Genomic DNA, 12,776 nt, shown 5'->3' with positions numbered 1-12,776 from the left:
ATTAGCCATTATGACTCTGGTTTCCTCTTGAAATACTGTGGTCATTTACAAGAAAAAAAAGGCACAAGCTACAGTGCCTATAAAAAGTATTTCCCTACTTGGATGTTTTACCCCTTTATCGACTTTATAAATCAATCATGGTCACTATAATTTGGCTTTTATGACAAATAAATTTGCAAACAGAAATCTACAAAGTAATGCCAATTAAACGAAAAATATGTAATGTAAAATAAGTTATTGTCATAGTGTCTTAGTGGCCTCTCTCACTAAACTTCTTTGAACTTCACAGTTTGTGTGAATGGCCTGATCTAGGCAGATTTACACATGTACCATACTCCTTCCATTTCTTAATGATGGATTTAACTGAACTCTGGGGGAGGTTTAGTGCCTTGGAATTGTTTTACATCCATCCCCTGACTTCAATTTTTCAGTAACCTTTTCTCTGAATTGCTTTTGAGTGTCCTTTTGTTTTCATGGTGTAATGGTAGCCAGGAATACAGATTAACCAATGACAGGACCTTCGAGACACAGGTGTCTTTATACTCCAGTGATTTGAGAAACATTCACTACTCTCAGGTGATTACCATTTCACTAATTGTGGGACTACCAGCACCAATTGGCAGGGCCTCTTTTGAATTAGGCCAGCCACTTTTGTAGGTGGTGATTATTTATGCAATCACTAATCTTACATATTTTTATGTAATTGACAGCACTATGTAGAAACCTGTGTTCACTTTGACATTACAGAGTTTTTACATTTTTTTTTGGGGGGGGGGGGGGTTGTCGGGTCAAAAAATCCAAATTATATTTACCATGATTTATGTATAAAATCAATAAAAGTGTAAAGCATTCAAGAAGGTTAGTCGTTTTTAAAGGCACTGTAAAAGATGGATTAGATTCCATTTATGCCATCAGGCAAATTCATTTTGCAAAGCTCCAATCTGGAACAATTGTGCTCAGTCAGGGAATGGACTGGAGCAATCAGCGTTATTTGAGGAGGAAAAAGTTGTCAGTTCAGGCAAGGTTTAGTTGTATTGGAAGACAACAGTAATGGCTGCCACTGATGTAGGGATTAGCTCAGATGTTGCTGTAGTATAGCAGCACTTTTATCAGAACTGGATCTGATAAAAGAACTTTGTCTTGCAGTTTACTACTGTCTTTGGAATATAACTTGTCTCCTATCTGTGCCAAAGAGCCACAGACCAAGGGCCAGGAACGATGATTCATGCAGCCACACTATTAAAACCCTGCCTGCTTTAAAGAGGTACTATCAAAGTACAACACTAAAACAGAAAACAAGGTATCTGGCACCAAACCAAGAAGAGCTGAACTAAGATTAGACGTCATACGGTATGGAAATGCACCATTTGTTTGTGTTGGTTTAAGGACATCAAACCATTTCTTTGAGCTCTACAAGAAAAAATGTGTAAGAACTACAAATGTTTATTAGAGCCTAGACAGCTTTGATTTTTAATGCTACACGATGAAAACTTCATTTTAACTATGAGCTTTTTTTGACCATCTCTATAAGCAATCAGCTCAGTGCAGTGTTCAGTTCACTGGCTGCTTGTCAGATCCACTGCTCTTTCAAATTACTGAAGCGTTTAAAGCTCAGTTTATGCCATGACCTCCACAGACGGGTCAGAGTATTCAATAAATATTTCATGTACTTCTCTAAGACTTATGTGTATGCAGGAGAAACAGATTACAGAAGTTAGGAAGAATGGACAGTGGGCTCATGTGAAGTGCTTTATGTTTAAATGTATTTGTAGATGTTTCTATGTGTCATATCACATTTATTTATTTAGAGTTTTGGGTTAGGACTTTGTGTTAGTAATATAGGTGCTGTGTGAGCATTATGTCAGGTAAGCAGTGCTCTTATTCAGGAGGTAGTCATTAAACTAAGTGTGTAAGGAATTAGTTTTAGTCCAAAATAGTCTCTGCTCCATTCTTTCATTGGTAAAATAGAAAAGACTTGTGGGATTAATTGTGGATGTGTTGGCAAATGACGATGACTCAGTCTTAAAGACTCTCACACCTGCTGCCTTATACCTGTGGGATTTGGAATGCACAGGAAAGTGTGTGTATATATGCGTGTATTTTATTGTGTGTCTCTGTACAGTTTATCAAAAAAAAGAGAAAGAAAGAGAAAGGAAATTAAAAAGGTGAGACAGATTGTGTCATCAGTTGGATGAACTGATGTGTGAGTGTGTTCCTCTGTGTGAGGGTCTAACTTTGTCTGGAACCTCTGTCAACGTTGTGCTATGATAAATGTCCTCTGATATGATGTGAAGGCTGCAGAGATGCTGTATCATGTCACTAAGTGGACCTCAGCTGAAGTGGTTGTTAGGAAACCGATGGATTAAAATGTGCTATAACAATCCTTTATATGTGTATGTGCACATGTATGTGTTTGTGTGCCAGTGACCCGTCAAAGAGCTATACTGTATCATACTATCATACAGGTACTCAGGAAGATTTTAAAATCCCTAACCTGCTTTTAATTAAACATGATTTAGGACACCATACCATACCATACCATACCATATAGTACTATCCAATGCCATGCCAAACCATACCATACCAGCTGCAAAAAAATAAAGTATCAATTTAAGCACAGCAGAGTCCGAGTGGTTAAAAGACTGCCTATGGTCTGTAAAGGTATAAGTAATCACATTTTCTTTCCTTAAGTGCAAAGCATAAAAAGTAACAATTTGAACTGAAATACAGACACTTACAGGAGAAGTCAGGATCAACAGCAATGTACCTTTAATTTCAGCAAAGTTATACATAATAGAAATGTGGAAACAGTCAAAATAACAGCCATGGTCCAAAGTTAGTAGAAACCAATCCAGTGTAGGTTAATATTTGACTGAATATGTTCAAAGAAAAAACAGCCTGCATCAAAGCTTTGCATTAATGTCTGATAAGGCCTATAGCCAATCATTGCTATGGATTTTGGGATGGCCAATCAGATTTCAGGGGGGTCATGGTCAGCCTTGGCTACAATTGGATCAAACCCTGACCAGGATGAGGTTGAGGCTCCTTGCAACATAGAGGGGAGACGCTGATGGCTCATCTCCACTTTCAGACAGGGACAAACTGCAGGAAGCTGCCAAACTTTACGCAGTGCTGGTGCTTAAAGATTATTAGCATGAAATGCTTTGCACATCGGACTTTGAGACAGATCAAATAGCAGAGCAAATGGGCGCCATTTGTGCCACTGCTGTAATCCTGTTGTCTTTATTATTTAAGGCATCATGAATAGAAATATCCTTATTATTTTGGTTTTCATTATGTTTCCCATTTATATTGTTGTCCTAGTTTAGTCGTGAATGAAGCATGCAGATGAATCCTCTTGTCAGAATGTTTGTTTACAGAATCAACACAGCAGCATCACCTAGTGTTTCAACTAAGAAGTACTATACAGTCAAGCACAATGATCTAATGTGGACCATATTACATTTATTTTTAGAACTACAGGCTGCACGTTGTCCCTGGCTGTAGTCTGAATACACCTGCAGTAAGGGGTAAGATAAGGTACAGTACCGTACACTGTGATTTTTACAGTGTAGGGGAGTGAGACTCCCCTTAAAAACAATGTATTCTGCACCCTCAACCCTGTAAAAAGTATTGAAACTACTCTACTTTTAAAAACCTATGCACTGCACTCTATTGCACTGTCTAAAGGAATAACTGCAGATCTTTTTCCACCTTCAGCCTGGTCCCCTGCTTGCTTTTGATCTTTGTCAATGCCAAAATCTCACTCTCATGTAGGTTGCCTTGATATTTAGAGCTTAATGTCTCAGTTGCTTTTTTTCTGTGACTGCAGCTCCTTTAGCTCCCATGGCTTGGTCACCAATCTTAAGTGCTTAGTCTCAATATGGTGCCAAAGTTTACATGGCCTCATGCTGTCATTAGCCAGTACCTCTCTTCAAATTACACACCATGGCTGTGAAGCATCATCAGGACCCATCTGGGATAAGCCAAACTTTAAACAGACAGCTCCCAATCTGTCACCTCTCTCTGAAGTTACAACAACCAATTCATTATTCCCCACACTTGCAGAATTTAGCTATGCAAATCACCTTTTTCTGGTTCATGTTTCTCACAACACGCCTCCTCTGGCGTCCTCTTTAGAAATGAGAAATTAGTCTTGGACTCCAGTGCTGAACATCTCCTGCTCTTACAGTATATCAGTAGTGTGTTTTATTCTTAGAGTTGAAGAAACAGCAGAAGAGCACACTTTAACAGCCTCAACATTCATATAATAAGAAAAAGAAGCTGCTTGGCCTTGCAGCCACAAAAACAAAAAAGTAATTGTTGTTTTAAAATGTTTCACTGAGGGTCAGTCGGCTGCTCAGTTTTCCTTCCTCTGAAATGAATTCTGGCATTACACATAATGCAGGCTCAGCATAAAATGTACTGAACGCACAGTTTTGCAAAGCAGATCCCTGAAACAATAATTGAAAAAGAAATTGTATGTCAGAAGAAAAATCCTTCCAAATGATTGCACAGTGCTGCATAAACGGCTGAGTTGGAAAAGCCCAGTGTTTAACAGACAATGCAGACTGAGCTGTAACATGAGAAATCTTCAGAGTTCATGCCAATCAAGCAGAAGGGACGTGAAGAGGGCGGTACATGCTGATGAAATGCAAAGAGCAGAGTGCACACACGCCTGAATGCTCATATGTAGATAGGCAGGTATGTTTGATTTGTGAGAGAGGTGGAGGAGATGTGCAAGAAAACCACTTCTGAGTGTTTGCTTCCACATTTATGAGGTCGTGTGCTGGTGAAAGGCTGATCAATATTAGATGTGATTCAGCTGCTACGGGAGGCAAGGTTCACTCTGCCATTAACTCTGAAGAATTAAACTCTGAGTGATCGGTGTTTGGAAAGATGGAGGAAAGGAGCTCCAAAAATAAGCGAACACCTGCATGCTTTATACTGAGTCTATTGGGGGTCCTCCTCAAGGGCCGCAGATGTATAATAACAGTCAATGGGCCTCATTCACCACTATCTTCCAAAGATTTATCTTAAATTTGTTCTTAAGAAAGTCCATCTAGTACCTACGCCACTTTACAGCACATGCTTAGACTACTGGATTGTTTTCAGTGTCATAATGCCCATATAAGGGCATGAGATTGTAGGACAATGTGCACACACAGAAGGCACACAGAATTGAGAGGAAGAGAGGCAAGGTATTAGTAATGTCCAAAGTAGAATAAACTGTAAAATCAGTCATAATACTTTAAAATACTTAAATAGACCTAAAACAGTGGCTCTCAATTGGTGGGTCTGGACCCTAAAGGTGGGTCACAGAGCCATTTTCAATGTGTTGTGAAAATGTGCCTGGTGAAGAAACTTGTGTCAAAACATATTTCCTTGTTCAATTTCCTTCTCTTTTCAGATTTTGTACTTGTCAAAAGTCCAAACTTGTTTTCAGCAAGTAAACCTGTTTGAACATTTTATAAAATTTGGTTTGTGATGTCTCATTAAGGAGTTAATGGTAGGTCCTAAGGCTAAACTATTTAAGAACCACTGCTCTAAAGTGGATTGGACTGCTCCATATGACTCCAAAAGAGAATAAGGAAGAAATACTTATTTTTTTAGAACCAGTAGCAGCATATTAAGTATATGCAAACATATATAATTGGTTGAAGTCACTGGTTTAGGAGGAGATTTCATGAGAATGACATGCATTATCCTGTAATATGAAGAGGATGCATTCAAGATGAGTTTAAAAAAATAGTTAAAACGGGTGTGGGGGTTTGCCATTCTTTTCAGAGTGAGTAGGACTTCGTTAAACAGATTTGTTCTCAAACCTAGTGCTTTTAAACGGTGGGACATCATTTTAACACATTCATATCTGCTGATGCACACTGTAAACCCGAATAAGTTGAGTTTACTTGAAAAATACTAGTAAACCGGTTACCTTGAAAAAAACTAAGTAATGAAAGATAAAAACTTATGTTCATTTAACTCAACATCTTAAGTAGTTACAACTATTGCTGGAGATGATTCTACTGAATATCTTTAATTAAAAAAGAGTTCATGCCTATTTTATACAACTTTAAATATTAAGTAATGTTAATAATTTTGCAAAATAATAGAACTAGGCATTTTCAGTTAAGTCGATTTAATTCTGAGTCAATTTCACTTAAAATCTTTTGTACAACTTATGATACCATCAAATTATTCTACTAAATGTTTTTCCCTTTGAGTGATTAAATAAGATAAACAACACAAAAGCCAAAATATAAATCAAAGCCATGGCCATGCATAATTTTTATAATGTTCATGTTCATTGCAAAGTTGTTATTATGTATGTTTAGTCTATTAGTTGATATTTTTAGTGAGAAGTGTTTTTTGAAGTGTGACACCATGAGTGAGGGGGTCAATGTTGCAGACCACCCTGTCTGTATGTGACTGTATCTGTTGTTGAGAATAAATAATAGCTGCACATGCTTCCTGTGCGAGAGCTTGTCAAAGTCATTCATCATGTCTCGGAACCATTCCTTTTCACTGCTTACCACAATACGAAACCAGAATAGCACTCAGAAAATGCAGACTTCCACCATTAGCCCTATCATCCAGTAGTGAAGAGTCCTTTAAAAACATTCCTGGAACCAGACAGTGATCCAGATCAGCTGATTATTCCCTCCCTGGTGGGGTGGAGACACAGTGAGGCAAAGCATTGGCCTCGCCACATGTGGAAGTCATGATGGCAGCATCGCCTGCCGGTGCCAACAGATGTACTGACAGTCTCACCCATGTTTTTTTGAAATTTTTGAAAAAGCCCCTCCCCTTAAAGAACTAAACATACTAAGTTATCTCAGCTTAACATGATAATTGCATTGCATCTTTCACCAGAATAGTACAAACAAATAATCTGATTTAGTAATGTCAATGTTTTTTGACAAAACACGGAAGAATAAGTTATGATTACTATAAAGTTTAAGTAGAAACAAAATCCGGGTTTACACATACCCATGTGTGAAGACAGGTTTCCATTGTATGAAGTTAGTGTGTAGTGATAAAACTCCTACACGTGCTCAATTTATATTCATGATTCAACATTTACAGCTAGGGTTAAACACCCGTTAATAGTTGACCATAGGGATGCACGATATTGTCAACATGATATCGGTATCAGCAGATATTGGCTTAAAAAGTGAAAGTTGTCATATCCAGGCCCACCCACAGATTTGGCTGAACGAAGAGAATGGACCCTCCCCAGTTACGATTTATTGATCATATCAATATGTATGTATCAGTAGCATTGGTGCTAGCGTCCTGGCTGACAGTTACCTCATTTTGGAGCTGAAAAAGGTGTTAAGCTTGGGTTCTGATGGTGAACTCATTTATTGTGCCACTTTTTTTAAACTCATTTTAAACACTTTTTCTGCCCATTTTTGCCATTTTTATTTGCCGCTTTTCAGCAGTTTTGCCACATTTTAACTTTTTATCACTTTTTTTTGCCAATTTTTGACCCTTTAAACTGATTTTTGCTACTTTTACATCCCATTCCACTGCCTTTTGTGACCCTTTCTGCAACTGTTAAGCCGTTTTGCCACTTATGAACACTTTCCACCATTTCTTCTGCCTGACTTTGCCACCTTTGACCATTTTTTTGCCCTTATCCAACTATTGTTGCCTCTGTTGACCCATTTTTGCCACTATTAACCCCTTTCACCACTTTTTACACCAATTTTTGCCTTTGTCCCTTTTTAACCTTTATTTCTACTTTATTCCTATGTTTTGCCTCTCTTAACCATTTTTTGCCACTTTTAACCCATTTCTGCTACTTTTAAAATTACATTTCACCACCTTTTTCACTCATTTTTGCCACAGTTTTTTTGCCCATTTTAATTCTGTTTTAAGAAAAAGGACTTTCATTTCTACATACTACAGCATAAGCAGATAAACAATATATGTTGCTTTTATAAGAGTGGTTATTATTCAGGTAAAATATATATATATGGTTATCACAGCTTAAGTTTCTGGCAAGATATACAACCAATATTTTGACTTTTGACTATAAGCTGTTACTGTACAAACAATGAAGTTAGGGAGTTTAGGGCTGGGCCAACAGACCGACATCAGCTGAGGTCTTTTGTGTGTTTTAATGGCTGAAATGTATTCATTTCTTCATCCTCAAACTTAATATTGTATGTGTTAAGGACTGAACACTTATACCTGAACTAAATTTGTTTATTGGCATCATCTGAAATTAGTTTGTAATCTGCATATCAAATATCAGCAAAAATCCAATATTGTGCATCCCTTCATGGCCATATCTATGCCATGCACCTTTGCAATTATTTACTTATATAAAAGAGTTAAAGTGATATAAAAATGCTGTGAAATAGAATTAAAAATTCATTGTATTGTGTCATTCTTATTCTAGCACATTTGAGTGCTGTTAAGTGCAAAATTAAACATTTTATCCTGTCATATCAGCACTCAATCGCACTAGTGCTCTGGAGTGTTCTTTAATTTTTGCTCTACAAAAATCACAGATAAGAAAACTTTGGTGAACATCAGAATTTTCCTAAAACCTGCTTAAGAGGGTTTTAAGAATGGTGCATGAATGAGACCCAGTGCTTCCAGTACAGACAGGCAGGAATGAAGCCTGTTGGCTTTTAGATCCCCACAACACTGGCACGAGCCCACTTCTCATCTGGAGACATTTCCACTGTTTCTGAGCATTTTCCCGCTGATGTGGCTGCACTGCATACAGAGGAGTCACATATAGACTGTGTAACGTCAGGAAGCCTCACACCACCGACTGAATGACGTAATAGCACATCAGCCCACATCTGTGGATGTTTGAGTCTGCATAAGTCAAGGTCATTCATTGATTGAGTTACAATCACACACCAAGGCCTGCTGATGAAGCACCGAAATGCAGAATTCAACATCCTGAAATCACTTCCCAGCGCTCTTACAACATGTGTGTAGACGCATGAACACAGACACACGTGCTTTTTGGGCTCAGCGTGCTTCTCTAGCGCGAGGATGGAGATGACTTTGCCTGCATGGTGCTAGAACAGATGGTTGCGGACATTGAAAGGAATCCATACAGCCCATATTTATACACTGGTCTTCAGAGTGAGTCGTTAACAGCTTTTAACGTGCTGGTCTCGTGCCAAACGGAATAAATTGCCAGCAGCTCCTGCACGCGCTGCCCTCTGTGACCGCTCCTATAACTGACCGTGATTGGTGATTCCTGCTAACGACTGTATCGATCCTGGTGATTGATTAATCGACAGGTGGATCATTGTGTGAATTCAGACGGCGGTGCACGCGCTGTCCGGCTTGTGGGTCGATGCGGCCGGAAAGGAGGCTGTTTTTTTTTCTGTAAATCGGCGTAAAATAACTTGGCAGAGGTTATTTTTACTGAAGGTGATGGTGTTGTTTAGGTGGTGTGGGAAACCTATCAGGGTTCCTGTGAGTCAGAGCAGCCTTCGCTTTGCCTCTGCATGACTTTCATTACACAATGATGCTTCATTCATTCATAACATCCGTAAAACGCTGCGACGCGCCAGGGGGCAAAATTCCTCTCCTTGCTAATTTAGTCCAACAAAGCCCAGTCTAAGGGGAATTTAGGACACCCTTCCTATAAATAGGCTGCAGTTTTTTTGTTACAGGTGCAGTTTGGAGAGGATTAAGGGTCATTTACGCACACATGAGCTCAGACGCACGCCCCAGGCTAGACGGGACAGTCAGCAGACGTGCAAGAGCGCAAAGAGCCCCCTCTGCGCATTGCAAAAAAGATTTGGGCTCAGGCTGGGATAGCGCAGTGGTTATTCATCACAACACACAAGTGTCACACATGACAGTTCCGCACCTGGAGGCTGAAACACCTGTCAAGTCTTCCAAAGGCTGCAACAAATGAAAAGGTCTGGATGAAAAATACGCAAGACTCCGGGTGTGACTTACCTAACTTTTGCTGCCACAGAGGATATCGCATCGTTTCTCAAATTCTTCCTTTTGGACACGGCAGTTCCCATGCTGACATGGAAACGACGCAGGCAGGAAAACAGTTCATTCCAAAGACTCTCTGGATGGATGGATGTGACGATGAAAACAGCACAGAACAAAAAGAAAAAAAGAAGAAAAGTTGAAGGGAAATCCGGGAGCTGGTGTGTCACGCACGCGTCTGCGGAGCAAAAGATGCCAGAAAAGAAGAGCCAGCCTCTCTCCCTCTCTCTCTCTATCTCTCTCTCTCTATCTCTCCCCCTCTCTCACTCTCTCTGTTTCCGGATGTGAGCACGTACAAGGGGTAGCTGCACAGCTGTCAGCGTGTGGCTGAAAATACACAGCTCTCTCTCTCATTGATGGGAGGATGCTATGGTTGGTGATATCACCATCATCATCATCACAAAGGGGAGGGCATCATAGAAATACGATCTAAGGGGGCACATGGTGCCACCCGGACCCTTTCATCTCATCCTTTTCTGGTCCATTATTTGTCTATTTTTATTTATTTATCTCTTCCTGTTATGTAATCTGTCATTTTGGTAAAAGGGTCCCCCCTCTAACACAAATTGAGAGGCTCTCATCATCCCCAGCCTAGGACAGGGGGAGCATTGAGGTTGAGGCTCTGCAGTGCTGTGAGCATCACTTCAAACAGCAGCAGGATAACAATACCTTTACATTGTTGTGCATTTTGCTGCTTTTGAGTGCTATCAGTATTCAAAGAGGTGCTGGAGACTGACAGATCATAAAGGGCAGCTCTCACAGTACCTGTAGAGCAGAGCTACTGATTAAGCACTCAGAGGAGAGGTTTCTTTCTTCATATAATGCCTCTATTTGTTTTTTTTTATGTGCTTTTGTTTGTAGCAGTGATGATTTTGTAAAACTATGACTAGAAATGTAGCTCGCTATATTTTTCCATCAGGAAGATGAGACTAGACTAGCTAAAAATAGATCTTTGATGATAAAAAACTATAATGAAATTTAATTTTAGTTTTTGTCAAAGAAACTAAATGAGACTAAGATGTCATCAAATATTCTGCATACTGATTACAATGAAATTACTTCAAAAGTAATTAATCCATAGTTGCATGGATCTGAATATGAGGGTGCAACAAGCTTTATGCTATAAAGGAGGTGGATGGGGTGGAGGAGGTTCAGCTTTGCCAGCAGCAGCAGCATTAATGCAAGCAGGGGCTAATGAGAAGTGCAACATATTTAAATGCACCTTTTTTTATTCAGCCAATGTGGTTGTGTTGGTCACTCCAGAACGAACAGGCTGATCCCACAATTTTTCAGTGGGGTTGAGGTCAGGACTGCTGGTAGGCCGTTCCATCCTCTCTACTCCCAAATTCTGGAGGTAGCCTCTGATAAACCCTGCTCCATGGGGGCAATGTTGCCATCTTGGAGGATAGAGTTCGGTCCCAGACTGTGAAGATATGCTCACTGCGTGGAAATGACATAAAAGGCTCATACCATTATAAGAAGAGGTGGTTTTCATGCTGAAATAGGCAACAATGAATAGAATTTGTGTTTATATTGTGTTAATAACTAATGGCTAATGTCATCTTCTGGATGATGCTACTGTCTTTAGAGTTCCTGCTGCAGGATCTCATGAACCCCTTTTTCTTACCAAAGATATTTGTGACAAAATAAGGTTAAAGATAGTATCCTTTCTCACTTTCTCAGTGTTCAGAATAAGAAATCAAGAAGAGGGCTAATACTTGTTCACAGCACTGTATCCCATGCAATGGATATGTGAAACAATCTATCTACCACTGCGACACCATGCAGCCACTTAAGTGACTGATATATTTAATGGTGGAAACTGGGTCAAGCAAGGCTGCCAGTAAGGAGGGGAAAGAGAAGAGCTTTCTTGGGCCCAGCAGCGGGGGGGGGGGGGGGGTTGAATCTTTCTATTCTATTAGTGGAGTGCACAGTGCACATGAACAAAACCTTTGGCTTGTGATGACAGACTCCATGGTTAGGCCATGGCTGGCAAAAAAAGTCAGGAAAGAGAGAAATACTGAGGCAGCTTTCAGAGTAACGTTTTAACTTAACAATAACTTATTAGTAGACATGTAACATTAGTGACATGTGGGAGCATTTTGGTTTCCCGGTGTCAAGAAATGAGAAAGTAGAAAAGGTGATGGACAAACTAAAAACAATATGCTGACACTGCTACTTTACTTTGCAAATTATCACCCCAGAAAGATACATGAAGATGCAAGTAGAATCCATCCAGATCAAAAGACTATTCACCTACTGGGACCTGAGCTTTTATTTAGATGCCTTTTTACCTTAAAATTAAAGATATTTCCAAAACATAAAAAAAATCAAATTGCTTCAAATTTCCAAGACATTACCAAAAAATTTCAGTAATAATAATAATAATAATAATAATAATAAAAGTTTCACTGAAACACTTCTCAAATGTTTCAGTGAAACTTTATTTTAAAGAAGCCGTATATGTAAATAAAAAATCCATGAAAATTCCCATCAAATTCACCAAAATTTACATATAAATTCCCCTGTAAGTCCATGGAAAAATTATGGAAAATTTCCCCAAAAAATTCCCCCAAACATCCAAACAAATTCTGGAAATTTTCATAGTAACCCTCTACTCTTAACTCCTCCAGGATGTCTGAACTCTTCACCCTTTAACTAAGGCTGAGCCCAGCCACCCTCCAGAGAAAAGACATTTTAGCTGCTTGTATCTGAGATCTCATTCATTTGGTCATTACCCAGAGCTCATGACCAAAGGTGAGGGTTGGGAGGCAGATCGACTAGTAAAT

General features: G+C 39.3%; 1 protein-coding gene across 3 annotated transcripts in view; it reads right to left on the bottom strand.

Moving 5' to 3' along the window:
* LOC121525649 (NMDA receptor synaptonuclear signaling and neuronal migration factor) overlaps positions 1–10,144 on the bottom strand; it is a 96,386-nt gene extending 86,242 nt beyond the window's left edge. For 2 of the 3 annotated variants that reach the window (XM_041811738.1, XM_041811740.1), the window contains exon 1: positions 9,946–10,144. In XM_041811738.1, coding sequence (XP_041667672.1) covers positions 9,946–10,016 — 71 coding nt within the window. In that variant the 5' untranslated portion in view covers positions 10,017–10,144. The remainder of the gene's footprint in view (positions 1–9,945) is intronic. The other variant, XM_041811741.1, reaches the window with a different exon arrangement.
* Positions 10,145–12,776: the final 2,632 nt, after the last annotated feature.

The sequence above is a fragment of the Cheilinus undulatus genome, linkage group 17, assembly GCF_018320785.1.
Source record: "Cheilinus undulatus linkage group 17, ASM1832078v1, whole genome shotgun sequence".
Taxonomy (NCBI): Eukaryota; Metazoa; Chordata; class Actinopteri; order Labriformes; family Labridae; genus Cheilinus; species Cheilinus undulatus.
The sequence above is the reverse complement of the archived record's forward strand: the minus strand, read 5'-3'. Positions and strand labels throughout refer to the sequence as shown.